General features: G+C 33.7%; 1 protein-coding gene across 1 annotated transcript in view; it reads left to right on the top strand.

Moving 5' to 3' along the window:
* The window catches only part of LOC129224946 (uncharacterized), a 110,157-nt gene that overhangs the window by 75,003 nt on the left and 15,456 nt on the right, over window positions 1-19,698 (top strand). The window contains exon 4 of the mRNA XM_054859494.1: window positions 11,053-11,319. Coding sequence (XP_054715469.1) covers window positions 11,053-11,319 — 267 coding nt within the window. The remainder of the gene's footprint in view (window positions 1-11,052; window positions 11,320-19,698) is intronic.

Here is a 19,698-nt window from a genome sequence, read left to right as displayed (position 1 = left end):
GCGTGTATGTAGGCATGTGTGTATGTGTGTGTGTAGGTGTGTGTGTGTAGGAGTGTGTGTAGGTGTGTGTGTGTGTTTGTGTGTGGGGGTATGTGTTTGTGTGTAGGGGTTATGTGTATGTGTGTGTAGGCATGTGTGTTTGAGTCTGTGTGCTGGCATAAGTGTGTGTGTAGCTGTGTGTATGAATGTGTGTGTGGGGGGGGAAGTATGGGTATGTGTGTAGGCATATGTGTTTGTGTCTGTGAGCAGGCATGAATGTGTGGGTAGTTGTGTGTATGTGTGTGTGTATGTTTTTGTGTGTGTATGTGTGGGTGTCTGTATGTATGCGTGTGTCTACGCGTGTATATGTGTTTGTGTATGTGTGTGTACGTGTGTGTAGGTGTATGTGTGAGTATGTGTTTGTGTGTGTGTGCATGTGTGTGTAGTTGTGTATGTATGCGCGTGTGTGTAGGACATGGATGCAACCTGAGGACGGCTTTCGCTATAGGTGCAGCATCGTGAGGAGCCCGTCGACGGTCATGGTGCGGAGGGTGGCGGTGGGAAAAATCAAAAGATGCCAAAAACAGTCAAATGAGAACAAAAAGCAATCGTGATTGCTCAAAAAAACTGTTAGAAAATAGATGTTTATGTCATATTAGTTTTAATTGATTTACACTCAAGACTTAGCACATTAAAAAAAAACGAGCTGATGTGTGCATCACATGACTTCCTTTTACTCCAATTTAATGTCATTTCCCCATTATTCGCTATTTTAATGTGATTCAATATTTATTCTCTAAATATCACCAACAATGGCCAAATTGAAACCAAAAAAAAAAAAAAAAAACTCCGCCAAATTTGTCGCCAAGTTGGCGACAAAACTTGGCGACCAAAAGACTGGCGATATATCGCCAAGTGTCCGACAAATTATAACGCCACTTGAGTTTACATCGAAATTAACAATGATTTCCCCCCAAAAAGGTGCAAAAGACCCCCTTAGGAACATCCGAAAGCAACCAAAAGGGGAGGTGCACAACTAGACCCCACTACGAGTCTATGTACCAAATTTCAACTTTCTAGGACATACCATTTTTGAGTTATGCGAGATACATACGCACATACGCACATACGCACATACATACAGACGTCACGAGAAAAGTCGTTGTAATTACCTCGGTGATGGTCAAAATGGATATTTCGCGTGTCTATACATTCTTAGGCACTTTTCCGCATGTGGTCGAATCGAAAAAAAAACTCAACATTCATTTGGGGGTGAGCAAAATGGAAATTAAGGGCGATTTTTGAGTGAAAATTTTTTCGCGAATACAATACTTCCTTTTTTGTAAAAGGAAGTAAAAATGATGTAGACATCACACTACTTCTTTTTACATCTATTAAATAAGCTTTGTATTTTAATAACTCCAAAAAAAAAAAAAAAAAAATGAATAAATAAAATTAATTAAAATAAAAATGGTGCGTGCACTCAAGTTCGTGCGTTAGAAGCATTTCTTCTTCAATGGTTCAATGAATAGGTTTTTAAACAATTTCCTACCTAAGCATGTAAAGGTATGGCAAACATAATTGGATAGGGGAATATGGGGCAAAGTGAAATGGTTAAGATAACTTACCTTTTTCAAAATCAACAAATCAGAAACTTGTTCTGAAAATAACGGTACGTAAAGAAAGAACAATATATTTTATAATAAAACAAGCATTGAAACATTATTATTATTATTATTTTTTTGCAATAAATTTGTACTGCCAAAAAAAAAAGGTAGAAAATTTTCACTTCGTTTTTCATGGGATGAAAATTAAAATGAAGTAAAAAATAAGATATTTTTCTAATGAAATATTTTCTATTCGATTATTTACATATTTTTGAAGATTGAAGAATCTATTGAAGATTGTTAGGAAACTTTATAAAACGAATGTTTTAAGTGTCTATGGATGATTTGTTTATGAAGTTTAAGGGTTGTTTAGAATAGATAGTATATACAAGGTATCTTGTATTGTTTACAAAAATGCCAGTAGAGCTATAAAACATGTAAATAATAGGGCTCGACCGATGGCCGATTATTTTCCTCCAAATGGCCGATTGCCGATGCCGTCGGCCGATGGCAAAAAACAAAAAAAAAAAAAAAATCAAACAGAAATAAATTGATAAGATTATCAGGAATTTAAAGGATCGCTGATTCATTTTATTTTACTTTCTTTCTACGAATAAGGAATCGTATAATCACAAAAAAAAAAAAAAATCAGATTTCGACCTAAACTTCTATTTTACGATCACCCAGTTTAAAGTTCACAAGTTTTTCCGGCACATTTGTACATGCATGTGTATTTAAGAACATATAGATGACCGACATATCCATTTTGAACGTCTCCTCAGTTAATTATCGCAAATTCTCTTGTGATGTCTTCATGCGCGTAAACTTGCGTCACTCAAAAACGTTATGAAATAGTAAGTTGAAAACACATACGTACGTAGTATGATCTAAAAGTTCAGGACAAATTGTATACAACCTTACCCTGAATAGTTCACATTACCGAAGCACATCTATCTACAAAATAGTCACCTTGGACGACTTCTGCCAACGTTCGTATAGCTTTTCGAAGCACTCCTGGACAGGGTTGCCAGATTTAGGAACAATAAATACGGGACAAGCTTCTAGAAGTGAAAACGGGTGGGGTGGGGGGCTTATTTTTGAGACGTCGGTGAAATTCAATCTCTACAAAGCATTAAACCTCACAAAATTTCGCCTATCAAGGTATAAAAATCGTTTTCGTTGCGAATGATGACGCATGCGCAGAGATATGTCTCCAATATTAGTTAACGAGCAGAGAAGAAGCAACCATTCGGCTCCTCATGGTCGGCCACCAAAACAAAAATATACAAATCAAATCAAAACGAAAACGGTTTTTTTTTGTTTGCTGCCACATGATTTTCTCATTTCTCATTATTTCATTTTTTTTTTATTTTTCCCCTTAAAATAATGTCTCGTTCTGTAAAATATTGTTATCAGCTAGAATACGGGACTTTAGCCGTCCCGTATGGAAGTTCCCCGGGACGCGGGACACTTTTTCAAAACACGGGACCGTCCCTTGAAATCCGGGATGTCTGGCAACCCTGCTCCTGGAAGACACCTGGACCTCCTGCAAGGCTTCTTGCGCTGCTGCTTTTAACTTCATCGTGGGGAAGAAGGCGACTTTCATGTTGAGGATGCACGGTTCGATTGGTCAATGCTCTGATATGACAAACAAGTAAAATAACGTTTCGTTGAAGTTAGCTCCGTGTGACTTTTACCTGTTCTCAGCAAAAAAACATTTTCATGGACACCGCTTTCTTCCGTCAGGTGAAGATAAAGCTGCATCATAGAAGGTAGCGAAAAATGGCTTCCAGGATTGATTCCAAAAGTTTTATGAACACTGGCAGAAGTACATAGTCCCTCAAGGTGACCTTTTAAAGGTGGATGTGTTTCGGTAATGTGAACTATTCTGGGTAAAGTTCTATACAGCTTGCCCCCGAACTTTTGGATCGTACTACGTACAATATGTATAGGGTGTAGTTATGCTTCTCCTTTTTTGACTGCTGCATGATGAAAGAGCAAGAACAACAGCCAAAAAACAAAAAAGGAAAAAGAAAAAGAAAAAGAAAAAAAGGAAGAAAAACAAAGAGACTGTTTAATAACTAATTGATTTTTTTTCTTTCTTTTTTAATTGAACATATAACTAAGATTTCAGTAATATTGTAATAATGTATGGATTTAGGTACACTAAAAATAGTTAAAAAACATTAAATTATGTTGTTTAATCATTCAAAAAAAAAATAAAATAAAATAAAACTATGAAACCGTCAACAAATTACGCAATTAAAGTGAAAAGATTGCACGTAGACATTTTTTAGTCATCAAATTAAACAAAAAAGGTAACAGGTAAATTATAATATTAAATCATAATAGGCATATTTTTGTACTTATTTAAAATTTATGAAAAGAAAAGTTTGCATTTTTCATAAAAGTTATAACAGTTTTGCTGATAAAAGAAATAGTCATAAAAAGAGCGAGGTTCTTAAAACGCAGCTACAATAAACAAACTCAATATTTACACCAAGTTAATAACTGAATAAATATACTACTTGATCTGATATTTGCACACATAATATTGAACAATTTGATTGTTTAATCTTTTATGAAGCTTTGCTAACAAGTTCAAATTAAATTTTTAAATTTAAGAATAATTTTCTGAAATTTAAACAATTGCATAATAGAAAATCCTTGAAACGTATCTATAAAAACGAAAATAAATTATTCTTTGATTTTACATAAATACATAAAAATATTTACTTACAACAGAAAAAACATCGATCACAGGAGGAGTTTCTAATCTGCTTCAGCACTTCTGAAGAAAAAATTCAAAAGTCCCTTTGATTTTCGAATTATGTCACCATTCAAAACGTCTTTATTCAATTTCTTACATTAATACTCTAAATTATTTCTAAACAATAAATTAAGTTTAAAAAAAAATCTCTAATTTTATGAAGGGTGTTAATTTAAAGAGCTCAGAAGTATAACTAGAGTTTAATTTCAGAAATTGAGGGAGTGGGAGGAGGGGCACGCAAGTGTTCTCGGAAAATTCAAAAAATAAGTCGTAAAAAATAGAGTTTAAAATAATCATAAACATGGAGCAGAAAAAAACTTTTAAAACTTGCACCCGAGTTTGTTTTGACGTGCAGTGGCGGATTTAAAATATAGCAAATGTTGCAATTGCACGAGAGGTCCGATAACCATCGGGACACCGTAGGAGTTACAAAATGCTTATGATAAATGTTTCACAACTTCTGCGATAGAGAAATAGGGCCCCAAAATGTATTTCGACGGGCCCTAAACTTGTAACTCCGCCGAAGCGATACAGAAAAGACTGCATTACTATGATTCATATTACAAGCATTGAAAAATTAAAAATTACCGTCGGTTCAACAGGAATCTACCAAAATGACACAAAAACCAGTTTCACCATCTCATATTTGTTTCCATAATCTCCAATTTGGCAATATATCACCAAATGATTGTCAGACTGAGACGCTAGATTAGTTTTGCATTGAAATAAGTAATTAATAGCTACAAAAAGTGAGTAAACCGGCTTTTCAGAACACCCGATCGAAAACAAAAAAGGAAGTGCACCACTGAAACGTACGCACACCCCACATGCGAAAACTTAATCTTCTACAGCTTATACCATCTTAGAGTTATGACTTATGAGAGATTTATACGTGCATCCAGCTGCAAGAAACAACGCAATAATTAACTTGTTTGGTATCTGAATGCAGTATTAAAAACTCTTTCAGGGGTGACTAAAATAGAAATTCATACTGAAATTTAAGTAAACAATTTTATATGAAAACAATAACTTTCTTTACTTTGTATTAAAAAGTAAAACAGCAAAGCTCCTTTTTTTTTCAAAAACATCGGCCAATTCCATCGGCTTTTCGATGTATTTTAAGGCCGATGGGCCGATGTTTCCTGCAATTTAGCATCGGCTGCCGATGGCGATGCCGATGGCTAAATTGTTGAACCATCGGTGCCGATGCATCGGCCAGGCCGATGCATCGGTCGAGTCCTAGTAAATAATGGATAGATCAATTGATGGTTGTTTATAATGTCTATAGGGTATTTAGTTTTTAAAGCATCGTTTGTAAAGATAATAACAGTTTTTGTTAATTCCACAGTTGATTAACATGAAAGTTTATAAAAATATTTTTTGAGTCTACAGATGATGAATAGAATCTAGGGGGTCATTGAGTCGTTATTTATAGTGCTTGCAAAGAATATCTTCAGATTCCTTTGGAAAGCGGCTCTTATGTCTCGTAATAAACTAGTAAGGATTTTTTCATTTTAAAATTGTCGAACTAAAAAGAAACTTTTTACGCTTGTACAGTCCATGAACGATTTTTATTAAGACTGTTTTTTATTAGGATTTTCGGAGAAGAATACGCGAGTCCATAGAAGAATACGCGATTCTCCAAAAATCAGAAGTTTTCTAATCAAATTCTTTAAAAATAAAAAATGCTTTTTTTTTCTCCTTAATTTATACTGGGATTCACCTTTTTGTATTTCTTTGAAATTTGGCTCATCGATTGTGCCCTTCAAGGTAATCAAAAGTCCAAATTTTTAGATTTTTTTTCTCTTTTATTTATTATTATTATTATTATTATTATTATTATTATTTTAATGAAACTTTGATTTTTAGAGAAACCATCTTTTTTTCATGGATGCTTGAACATAAAATGGATGATAACTCAGTACCAAGTAAAGATAGAAAGATTTGGTAAAAAGAATTTTAAAGTAAATTAGTTGCTGTTTAATAGGATATGCAACATAACTGATTTTATAAAAAAAATTCATTTTTAAAAAATGAAATTTACATTTGAAACTTAAATTTCTCAGAAAGCGTAAGATGATTATTATTATTTTTTTTTAATTCTCAAAAGATTGTGTGCATTTTATCTTTGTTTGTGCAAAATTTCAAGTTTGGATCTCAATAGGATCATCTCTTTATGAATTTTTGAATAAATTTGATTTAAGAAATTATGACATTTTTCAGATTCTAATTAGTTAAATATGGGGTTCTCGTAATAGTCTACTGAGTTGTAAGTAAACATGGCTATGATGCTTGAAATGAGCTGGCATGAACTTGTAGATTGGTAAGTCCCCCCCCCCTCTCCCAACGCACCACTACTTTTTTTTTTCTTTTTTTCAAAACTGGTTTCAAAATGTAAAAAAATAAAAATAAAATAAAATAAAACAAAATGAATAGTAAACTTACTAAAAGTTGGTAAATGTTCTTCTTTAAAGCAAGACGAAGTGCCCCCCCCCTCCTCCCACCCACCCAAACATACGGTTAACACTATACTAGTATCACGCCTCATCTGGGGATTGAATTGAGGGTTATTTTACCCCATATATTTCTTTTTTTCTTTTCTTTTTTTTTTTTTCAGACCAAGTGTTTCTTTTTCGATCCTAACTTCACAAAGTGTACTTGATTTATTCAATATCTGATAATGAGAGTTATGATTCATTTCACCCCCTACCCCTGCACCAACCTTCAATTTTAAAGGGAGGAAAGAAATAGTTTGCCCCAAGATTGTAGCAAATTAATAGTGTTTCCCTCCGTTTTGTTTCAGTATTTTTCCATTCTTTTCACACTAAACTAAAAATAAATCAAAGTATCAGATCATATTTATCTGTCCACATAAAATTAACTGTCTTTCTACAACATCTGGAGTGCAGCTGGTTTTTTTTTCTTTTCTTTTCTTTATTGCTAGTTTTCTTCTTAATTTCTGTTGTAAAGGAGAGTAATGTAACGAGATCTATTTATGCATATATTAAAAGCAGTCATAGATCGAACAAATTTTGCTAGTTAGAGTTCCATGTTGTTCAGCTTCATTCCAGATTGTCCCTCCCCCCTCCCCCTCACCCTAAGTTCCCCCTTCCCCCCCAAAAAAGCTGCAAATGAGTGTGGTTCTATTTGTCAGTTAAAGTTTTCCTGACTCTTAGTTTTTGTTTTTAAGACCCCCCCCCCCTCCCCATTTATAAGCCTTAGCCACTACTTATGTTTGGCAGCGTCTCAGCTTGTTAGGATTGTTACTCTGACGAACCAGCTTTTTTTTTTTTTTTTAATACAGTTTAGAAAAAAAAAAGATAAAAAGTGGTGGTGTGGAGGGGAGGAAGGGAGGTTACCAATCTACAAATTCATGTCAGCTCATTTCAAGCATAGTCATGATTAATTACTACTTACTAGAGACCATCCCCCAGTAAGAGAACCCCATATTTAACTAAATAGAATCTGAAAAATTTCATTATTTCTTAAGTCAAATTGTATTAAAAAAATCAAACAAATATGATCTCACTGAGATCCCAACTTGCAATTTTGCACAAATGAAGATAAAATAAACACAATCTTTTGAGATTTAAAAAAAAAAAAAAAAAAACAGAATCGTTATACTTTTTTGAGAAATTTAAATTTTAAACTTAATTTAATTTTTTAAAACTAAAAACTTATATGAAATTTGTCATGTTGCATATTAAACAGCAGCTAATATACTTCAAAATGTTTTTTGCGAAATCTTTCTATCTATATTTGGTGCCGAGTTATCGTCCATTTTACGTCCAAGTATCCATGAAAAAAAGGTTTTTCTAAAAATCAAAGTCTCATAAATAAAAACATAAAAGAGATAAAAATCTAATAATTTGGACTTTTGATTACCTCAAAGGGAACAATTGATGAGCCAAATTTCAGAGAAATACAAGAAGGTGAGGGGAAAAACTTTGGAAGGTTTTAGAAAAAAAATTAATGGAACTCACTTTAACTGCATTACATTTTAATTATGCTCTCCGGGTATAGAAAATAGCTTTTTACACAAAGCCTGTTACTTCAGCACAGAATTATATTTTAGGTTTGAAGTTTTATTTTTTATTCTTGCCTCCTACTTAAATTGCACGTAACATTCACAATTAAAAAAAAAAAAAAACTTTTTACGTAAAATAGAAATATCGCCCAGGAAAATGAGTTCATAAATGTCACATACCTCAGTTTCAAACTTTAAAAATATATTAAGAATGCTTCCGAGTACATAGGAAGCAACTTGTCCTACCTGAGAGGGCGCCGACCGGCAGAATCATACTGGGTACACCCGTATTTAAACTACTATTTAAAAAAAAATACTAGTTTTTTTATTATTATTTTTTTTTCATATTTATTTTTTTAATTGATTTATTATTTGCTATTTTTTTAATTTATTTTAACTCTATGTATTTATTTGTTTTTAAGGGAATTCTGAGATGTATTTCAATCTTTGTTAAAATTATTTAATTTATAAGGTTTTTTCTTTGATCACGATACTTTTGCAATTTTTTAATTTGTCTTTTGCTTAAAATGAATATAATTTCACTTATTTAAAATTTGTATTTTTTGTAGATACAAAAAAAAAAAAAAAAAAATCAGTATGAAAAAATATTTTTATTATTATTTTTGAAAGCTAGGGGGTGAAAGTACACCCTTATGCATCCCCTACCGATGCTCGTGGACATAAATATGAGATTAACAATTTTCGAGACGTATTTCGTTTTTTTTTTCTTTTTTAAGTATTTTGTAGCAAGTCCTTTTTTAATTAATACTATTTTATTTTTTAAAGCTGAGGGAGGAAATTGCAACCCTTGCAGACACTCATGTCTTCTGAGCTTAAAATCGGGTTTTGTATGTTTCACTAAGTTTGTAAAACGTTTCATAATGTCATCGTTTACAGTAGAGTAGACAAAAAGCCGTGTTACGTATCTTTTCTTGTTTCACTGTGAAAAAAAGAAAACTTTGATTGAATAATTTGCATTCACTAAAAATTTCCAATCTGATATCTCTCCGTATTATCTCCCTCAGTTAATACGTGAATGCATGCAGTGAGATTGGGAAACATAGTGAACAGGAAGGTAAAAAAGGAAACAAAAAAAAAGGAGTCCCACTGACATGAACTCGAATGGCTGAGTTGAATATCTTATACTGAACCAAAATATCACACAAAGACATAAAGACTCACATAATTTTTATGACTAGATATATAAAGAGCAGCTCTCGCTACCGAATCGAGCGATTTTCTCCCTGGAGAGGAAGAAGCTAGGAGGCCAAATGATGCCTCAGAGGCAGAGAGGATGGGTAACGGAGCTTTTGGGCGAAAGTTTAACTTCTCGCCGTCGGCGCAGCAGTCGTTTCTTCCGGGTTTTGGAAGTTATGGCGTAATGAATTGACATTTGATTGGAGGCGGTTTTTATTTTTTCCGTGGGTGTGTTCAGTGGTGAACTGGTTATTTTATTCTTCCTTCAATTAATTACAGTAATCAAGTGTGATTATAAAAAACATTTTAATGTTCTCGGCACGTTTCTTCTTTCCGAAAAAAATGTTTGCGCAATTCAGATGTTATCTATCTTGGTAGATTTTTTTTCTTCGGTAAATGCTTGTGAGAAAAAGCGTTGACTAAAAAATTCCTCTGACAGCGGAAACGTTCGACCAAAGCGTTTGAGAGTGTTTTTTATTTACTCATTCATTCAATTTCTCAAAGGACACATTTTCTAAATTCTAAAAAACAAAAAAACTGCCAGTTTGCTATGAAATGAAAGTTCGACAAACAACGTTAAATTTGCAAATTTTAAAAAATAGCAGACACGTGTTTCGGAAACTCAAAGAATCCCTTTTTCAACGCAGAAATGTTTGAGTTTAAGCAGATAAGAAATAAAAATTTCACAAACTAACTAATCATTTTCACTCTGTTGAAATTCTATTACGTTCGTTTGTTAAAACCTCTTTATATATTGTCGGTAATAAATATCATGGCAATAAACGTCCATTTTTTTTCTTTTTACATATTTCTATGTATGAGTGTTACTTGAAAACACAACACTAGTCCACTAGTGATTCCTTTACTGACTAAAGTCAGTTGGGGACTAGTTGTTTCCAGTCCCTGCCGTTTGAACAAGGGACGGCTTTTATTAGGTAAAATTCTACAACAAAAGAAGGGGGGGGGGGAACCCATAAACAAATAAAAGCGAGAAATAACTTTGAATCTTATTTTAAAGCTAATGTATGTGATATTACGTTCTCTAGTTTTCTAATATTTCAAGTCCTTTTCCCATTATTTATGATTCCTACCAATCTTCACAGCTAATTAATATTGTACTTAGAAAATTTAATGATAGAAAAAAGGGCTAAATAGTCTGTATTAATGATAAATAATAATATAAAATGTGTGAGTGTGTTTATATATGCGTAGTAAACCGTTATCTTCGTAGTGAAATCCTTCCTCTGTATCTAGTCGGTACAAAGCAGCTTCGAAAATGACGATATGTCTGCTTCAGCAAAGCATTTGGCTTTTGCTTGAATAGATTTCATCATTGAACTGACTTTCTGTTGGGCGTCGCTTTAAAATGGTTTCTCAACTTCTGACTCCTAAATCGTGAAGTAAATGATTTTATAAAAATTTATTTTTCGATTCAACATCAACTGAAGATTTTGTTTTCATTTCATTTTCAGAATCTCTCCGATTGTGCGACTTCCGCAAACTGAATGGCAAGCTCTTGAAGACAGTAGACGCAGTCTATCAGGACGTCAAATCTTTGGAAGAGTGTCGCCAGAAATGCCTCAGCGTCAACTACAGGTGTCAGTCCTTCGACTATGGCGACCCCAGTCAACATGTGTGCCGACTGTCCCATCATTCCGTTTCGACCCTCACCCACATACAAGACCCTTACTTGGACATCCCAGGCGTCATTACATACGAGATTTCAGCCTGTTACAACGGTAAGTGTTTTTTATCGTGTACTCATAAGACATTAGGATGAATTTCAGGGGAAGTACTCCAGTGCAGAGATTATTCCATTTTTGGAATCACGAGAAAAGCTCCATGAAAATCTGTCACGTGACATGTCTTTGCATTCTTCTTGACACAAACTCAATGGCGATCATTGGTTATGACTGGTTTAGTTATGCTAACATGAATTACACGAAACATTTCTGTCAAAGAGAAAAGATAAATAGCATAAAAGTCTCTTGAAATCCGGTGCGCGACGAATCTGCATGTGACAGTCCGACAAAAGCTTGTTTCATGTTGATGTCTGGTTGGCTTTTTTTATTTTTATGGCGCAACAGTCGTAATAGGCCATACTGCACCAGTTGGCGTCTGGAAAACAACCTCATGCTATCTCTTTCAAATTTCTTCAAAGGGGGGAATAAAGAACACATGATGGGACTGAGCTCAAGTTAACGTCATAATGTAGTTACTGGCATTTGGCGAAAACCACATTTACAGCTGTTGAAAATTCTCTGGAGGGATTCGAAATTCATAAGTTTACCACGTTTAAAGGAGCAACTTGGTTATCATGCTCAGATTTTCAGAAGAATACCGATATATTACTGATGGGGTGGTTAACAACAAAAAAAATTCATTCATTATTCATTTATGTATCTATCTCTCTCTCTCTCTCGTTTTCTATCTAAATAAAGAGGAGGCTCTAGCAACTTTGAACACTTTTACAAATTTTAAGTACATAAATCCCGCATCTTATTTTTATACCTTTTAAAAGATCAAAAGATAAATTGCACAAAATAACATTATCAGCAATGAACCACTTCCAGAATGGAGGTGATAAAAAACTTTTTTCCTCTCTCTCTATTTTTTATTTTTGAGGAAAAAACAAAATTTTGGCGAATTGTTCAGAGGTATATATAACGGTAATCGGTGAAAATGTAAATCACACACACATTGGTGATTATATGTCATGTAACAGACTATGAAGAGAAAGTTGAGGGGAAAACATACATTTAACAAAACAGTTTATTTAATGTTTGCTTAAAAAATAAAGTTTTTTTCTTGGTAACTAATTAAAGCTAAAATTATTTGTGAAAAAAGGATTTGTAAAAAAACTTTTTACGCTTCTAAAACTACTAATTTACTACACACTCATTTCAATTTAGTTTGAAGTTGTTAAAGAAAACTACTTCAAAACGAATTGTTCGCTCAATCATCATGAGGTACCATGTTTTACTGGTGCTGGTATAAGCTTCATAACTATGTCAGATTTGTGAATGTCAAGTTCACAAACAGCATTTTAACCAATTTATTTTAGAGTACTAATACTATACAATATTAAATCAGTAGCAACCTTAGACAAAAAAAAAAAAAAAACTTTTTAACGAACTACTGCAATTTCTTTGAACTTCCAATCAGTGTAAATGATTAGCACAAATTATTTAAATGTCAGTAAACCTATCGGATTCAAATCAATGAAAAATTTTAAAATATTTCTTTACGGTTGAAAAATTTTAATTAAGAACAAAAATCGATCTTCATAACTTAAGTTCCAAAGTCGAGTCAAAGAGCTTTTACTGTACAACACCACTTGAGCGAAGTATAAAAGTTTCTATTGCCCCCATACATGCATGTAGGGAAGACTTAAATTCGCGCCAATATTTCCAACCACCATTCTATAAGGGCTGTCAATGAACATCTCACATTTCAATCGTCGTGTGTTGCATTCAAATGAGTACGCGGAAATGAAATGGAAACAGTGCAAAAAGTCGCTCATGGTGGACTTACTGAAGCATGGTCCCTTCATCAGAGAACAGGAAAAAATCAATTATCTGTGAAGTTCTCCATGTCTGGTTTTCCTATAATCAGGTGGAAAAAGAAGAAGAAAGTTAGCTGTCTGGAATATTTTAATGATCACTTCTTGTAGACGAGATTATTATTTAAAAAAAGAAAAAATCGTCTGGTGTAACCTAAATATCACAAAAGAAGTTGTTTTCATTTTCTTTTTTGGCTTCTAATTTAATATTCCGTATATTGCACTTAAACTAATTACTGTTGTTGAGGTTATCTTAATCTACTCTTACATTGCGTATTATTACCAGATGTATGAGGAAGCATAAAATAATTTGGAACAAGAACGTCTGAAGACGTTTTTTCCCCTTCTCAGAGGGGCAAATTAAAAAGAAAAAAAAAACACCATTTTTAGCAAATCCTCTCGTGGGATTGATTTTCAAGTTCATTATTTGTCAGAATTTGAATCATAGTTTAGATAAATATTCACTTTAAATAATTGTTTTTCACATTAAAAAATTGTTTTTCTTTTAACTTTTGTAATTTTGCATTTGGGATAATATGTTGAATATCGCCAAAAGAAAGAGTCTCCAGTTCTTAACTTTGTGCCTGAACCCGATGTGTGCGCCGAAAGTCTTATTTCAGACAATACTTTAGGCTCCAATGTGACTTTCACTCAGTATAACAGTTTAAGACAAGAGTGCTGGCAGAGAGGTTAAACATATAGTATAGCGTACGAACGTGATATATGCTTCATATTTCACTCTTGCACAGTGGCTGGAACATCTCCTTAGCTAGTTTCTTTGATTATACCAATTTCAAAGAATGAATCGGCACGCAACAGTACTAGTAGCAACGAAACCCCTATTAGTCCTTTGACATACGAATAAAATAACTTGCGGACTTGCACTCATCATAACGTTATGGTAACTTTAACCCCTTGACATATAAAGACGTATGGAAGGGACCATTCATTTCATGTGCCATTAAAGACTCTGACCTCACTGAAACGTCATTAAAGTGTAATGGTAGACTGATATCTTCAAGACGTCATTCACGTCAAGTGCCATTGTTGACTGACGTTTCTAAGAAGTCATTCACTTTATGTGGTTCCTTTATGTGGCATTGCAGAATTTGATGTTTCCGTGAGTCATTAATTTCATGTGAAATTGTAGACGTCGTCTTCGAAGTCGTTATTAATTTCATGTACCACTGTTGACTGACGTCTCTATGACTTGATTCATTTCATGTGCCATTGTAGACTTAGATGTCTCCGGAACGTCATTCATTTCCAATATCATTGTAGACTAACGTCTTCCATGACGTCATTTATTCTATGTGCCACCGTATACTTTGATGTCTCCTAGACGTCATTCACTTCAAGAACCATTGTACGTTCGTAGGTTGACGTCTTTTAAGACGTCATCAGCTTCATGTGTCATTGTAGACTCTGACTTCTCTAAGTAAGACGTCCTTCATTTCATGTGCAATTGCAGATCCTGATCTCTCTGAAACGTCCTTCATTTCAGTGCCATTGTAGACTTTGACGTCTCCGAGACGTCATTCATATCAAATGCCACTGCGGACTGACGTCTTCTATGTGTCATTCGTTTCATGTGCCATTACAGACTCTGACGCTTTCGAGATGTAATTTTATAGCAAGGGGTAACACTGCAATTTTTGTCTGACCTCCTGTTGCGTCGCACAATGAAGAATCTTTTTTTCTACATCAGTATTACCCTCCAGTCTAAAAACATGCTGTGCATGTTAAAAAAGAATTCGCCAAGAGCATTTTAATATTCCATTGATTCGAAGCCGTCTTTAGTTTTACATGTCTTAAATCTGATTCCATCGCGACGTGTTCATGTTTAATTCGTTTTCCTGTCACTTGCATTGCCCTTTGTCAGCAGCCCGCATCAGCACAATGGTCACATTCCTCATTGTCCACAAAAACGCGGATGCCCCAAACGCGTCACTTATCATCATTAGCGATTGCAGGCATATTTCCGCCCTTTTGATGAGCTTGAGTGAGAAGCAATGAGGAAGGACAAGTAGCGATTGTTGGCCATCTTCAAATTTCAATATCAAGTCGTAAAAATTCCGAAATAAAATCGCGTAATGATGTGGCAGTTAATAGTGCGACCAAGATATGGAGATAAGAACCTCGTTTTTGTCCCTGTTTATTTCAGAAATTGGATTGCTGGCTAGCCCTTCCTTTTTTGATGAGATCTGGTGGAATATAAGTTGAAGCATTAGCGGTCAATGGTCTTTTAACTTAACTACTGTCAGAATATTTATTTTTTCTGGCTGGATACTTTTATGGCATATGATTATATCCGTCTTATTTATGGTTATTGGTTCTTGGCACAGTAGTGACCCAAGATAATTTTAAACCATTACTGGAAGTATAGAATGAGAAATAGTGTAAAACTTAGATCTAATGTTTCCCAATTGTATTGTTACTTGTTACAATTGCGCATTTTCAACCTAATGATATTGTTTTAGTTTGTGTTTTCGTACCTCAACATTATTTGAGCTGCATAGCTACCGTAAACTCACAAATTTTTTTTCTTGATATTTTTTGGTCTTCCAATCAGCCAATCACAGTATAATATACTTGCCCGTAGCAAATAACTTCCTGTAGGCTTCCGATAACAATTATGGTTCAATATCTTTTACACCCACTGCATTAAACTGCTTAAATCAGGTATCTTCTTCTAAAGTAGAACAACAAATAGAGATTAAACGCACGGAAAAGGGTTGAATTTTAATTATGTGTAACTTTATTTTCTACTTAACGAATTTTTATTGAAAGCACACTTGAGAGAGACTCTTAAAATACTCATGAGAGATTTGCATTTTTGTGGCACGTAACACCAGGAATGTTGTCTTTTTTTCACTTAAAGAGGATAGAAAATAGATAACACGAGCGTAACACATAATCCTAAAACAATGGATTGATACACACCGAAGATGTAAGTCCTTTCACAAGCCGACACAAAGAAAATACTTGTTCGTTTCACTCAATAACTAGATAAATAATGCAGGGAAGAAGAAATGCAGAGGTTATAGACATCAAGTCCTTAATAAATATAAGATCTCGCCTTATAAATACTAATCCTCAGTTGACCTTCAGAAGATATTAAAAGAAAACGCGGATGAACGCGGACTACAGAGTGTGATCCTTTCCAAAAACATGTTTGGAAAATGACGAATACATTATTCAGATAATATTAATACCATTAAAAAATAGTACAGACTCTAGCAACAATTTTTACTTTCACTTTAGAAAGTCAAAGTAGTAAATCTGTCATCTGCAACAACCTTAACTATCAGAAATAGATACTCTTCTGATTAGTTACCCTTTCAATTTCACTTTTAAATGTATTTTATTTTCCGCATTCCAGCAAAAAAACATGCTTTCCCCTCATTGTTGTAATTTGTTTCCATTAAAAACTAGAAAGAAATTTGTTGTAAAAATAGCAAGTGAGAGTCGTGCCAAGTACTTGGTACCTGGACCTAGAGCCGCTAATATATATACGCTTACATATAGGGGTCTTACGTGGACCAGTACCGAGTAGCAAAATTAAATATTTATAAGTAATGGAGATAAAGAAATTTTAATTGAAAGAAAACATATTCACATTTAGTACTCGTATGCGACCATTTACAACTGCTCAACTTGTAAAATATGATTATATTGTACATAAAAGTTGAGAAAAACTCCTCAAGTAAAATTGATGAAAAGTAAAATTTAGTTGTACATTTGTCATTTTTACCATTGGCTTTATGGAAAATATTAAAGATAAAAAAATTTTATACGTAGAACTAGAAATTATAGCACTTTTACATCAATCATTTTTTTTTTACTACCAGCCAAAATTACTTATGGTTGACAAATTTCTAGTATTAGAAGGAGCTATAATAAATTTACAAATTAGTTTAAATTTCCTTCCAATCGGTTGCCCCTTTTCCATACATTTAAAAAATTTCACTATTGTAAAATTTCGGGCTCAAAATCTTTGCGAGGTTCTTTGTTGAACTTAAAATTTAATTTAATTTGAACAAATGATTATGTGCTCACAAGATTCATACTGATATCCCAATAAATGTAAAATTCTTCCCAGGTATGTCAATGGTTCTTTTTAAACACGACTGAAACTGAGTACTCGGTACTCGATCAAGTAACCTAAGTGCTACTCGATACAGCACCAAGAAGAGCGAACCAAAATCATCTACAAACTAATTGTTTTTTGGCTGTCAGCAAAATAATTAATAATCATCGATTATTTCATAATAGATTTTATGAAAACGATAGCAGAATTATCTGAATCCGCTACAAATGTTATTTCAAACGTCAGTTGATTTAAATGGTCAGGGCCGATCCTGGGGTGTCGGCCGCCCGTGTGCAAAAACCTAATGTGCCGCCCCTCAATAGTAATTTGCATATTTTGACTAATCTTTGACGTCTATATAAATCTGTCTTTAAATTTATATGCCAAGTTCAAATTTTTTTTTAAAAAAAGGGGGGAGGGAACAGAAAAATGATCTTATAAAAAGTTATAAAAAGGAAGAAATTTTTTATAGTAAGAAACTCCTTAGGTACAATTTATATCTTTGAAGAAAGTAAGAGATACCAAAATTTACTAGTCGTAAAAACGCATTTTATAGTAAGATAAATAAATACCTTTGTGCTGTTGTAAAGAAACGAAAAGTAACAACGTATAAAAAGCACAAATTCGCATATTACCATTTGCGAATTTGTGCTTTTTATGCGTTGTTACTTTTCGCATTTTATAGTCTTTCTTCGGTGACATCAGAGAAGGGACGGAGGAAGGGGAAGCGTGGGGGGGAGTTGTCAGGGGTTCAGGGGAGGAGGATTGCTCCAAGAAAATTATCGAAATTGGCGTATGAAAAATAATTTTAGTTAATCTTTAGTTGTGTTTGGTTGCAAGGACAAAAGAGTCAAGTATATTCAAGGTGCATGGAAAAATTTTCGAAATTGACGTCAAATATCGCAATTTAGGAACTTTATCGAGACTTTAAGTGAAAGTAATGTTGCAATTCTTTCCTAAAATTCTTTCAAAATTGAAATCAATTTGAAGCTATTTTTTAAGACCGTAGCTTAGGAAGAATCGGCGTTCTTCCCGAAAAATCTCCCAAACTGAAATTTTAAACCCGCAATTTTGGGTTACCTTTGTTGACGTTGCAAGAGGGAGGGAGATTCAATCGTCTCCCATCGAAAGATTTCGAAACATAAGTTTAAAACGCAAATTTAGGCCGTCTTTGGTGACGGTAGGGGATCTGACGGCTATCCTTGGTAATTTCTCGGCACTATTTTTTCAGAAACCCGTTTTTGGCTAGATTTGAAAACAATAGGGGAAACGTGAAAATATTCCGAACCAAAATATTTCTCGGAACTGAAATCCATTATAGGCTATTTTTGGGAAGGAAGAATTTTGGGGCTCTTAAGCGGATATTTCTAAAATCGCAATTTTATATTATCTTTGGTGACGTTAACAAAACTGGGAAGCTTCTACTGAACGTTCGGATATTTTTCAACATTAATATCTGAAATATATAACTATAGACTTTTGTCCACCTCGCCTCAACGATTGATGGATATGCCCTAGCGCCGTGAAAAGTTACACAAGCCTGGCAGTTCTCCTCCGGAATTCTTTAGAAATACAGTGGGACCTCGATATAAGGGCACCCCTCGGGACTCACCGAAACTGACCTTATAAGCGAAGTGACCTTATAACCGATTCATACGATGAACAAGTGTATAGTCCAATTATCTGTAAAATCTAATTCATTAATAAATTTTAAAGAGAATTGGACTATACACTTGCGTATAGTCCAATTATAAACGCAAGTGTATAGAACTTTTAAAAGAGTTTAAAAATAAATTTTTAAACTCTTTTAAAAGAAGTTTTTTAAATTCTTAATTGAGTGAAACCAATTAAAATTAATGGAATCAATAAAGATACATTTTTAAAATTTTCATTCGAATAAAGTTGTGTACAAATATGCTTGAGCAAAGTACTGATGTGCAACTAGTGTTATTAAAAATAATCCAAAATACAGGACTGGTACAATTTTTCTAATTTTTTGTAGTGTTTAATAAGGTTTGTATTTTCAGAAGGAAAAAAAATTAGTTCTTTCATATCATTTAAAAAAATGTCGTACGATATTAATGCCCTCAGCGAGTGCTTCTGCTTTGTCAACATTTCAGTCGTTATATCTCCACCTGATATTACATTCTCGGCACTTTTATACTACGTTAGTAGAAAAAAATAACTTTTCACCGATAAAAGATCGCAAACCACGGAACATTCTTGGAATTGAGTCCGTGTAGTATTGAAATCCCTCAAAAAAGTCAGGCAAAAGTGACCTTATAAGCGATTATGGTATTCAAGACCTGATCATATATCAGATAATTCATGACGTAGAATTCCTATTCAATGAGCCGGAACTGAAGAAAATTGACCTTATATGCGGGGTGACCTTATATGCGGGTGACCTTATATCGAGGTCTGACTGTATAAGTCCCAAAATCGTATTTTAAGCATTGTTTGATA

The sequence above is a fragment of the Uloborus diversus genome, chromosome 6, assembly GCF_026930045.1.
Source record: "Uloborus diversus isolate 005 chromosome 6, Udiv.v.3.1, whole genome shotgun sequence".
Taxonomy (NCBI): domain Eukaryota; kingdom Metazoa; phylum Arthropoda; class Arachnida; order Araneae; family Uloboridae; genus Uloborus; species Uloborus diversus.
The sequence above is the reverse complement of the archived record's forward strand: the minus strand, read 5'-3'. Positions and strand labels throughout refer to the sequence as shown.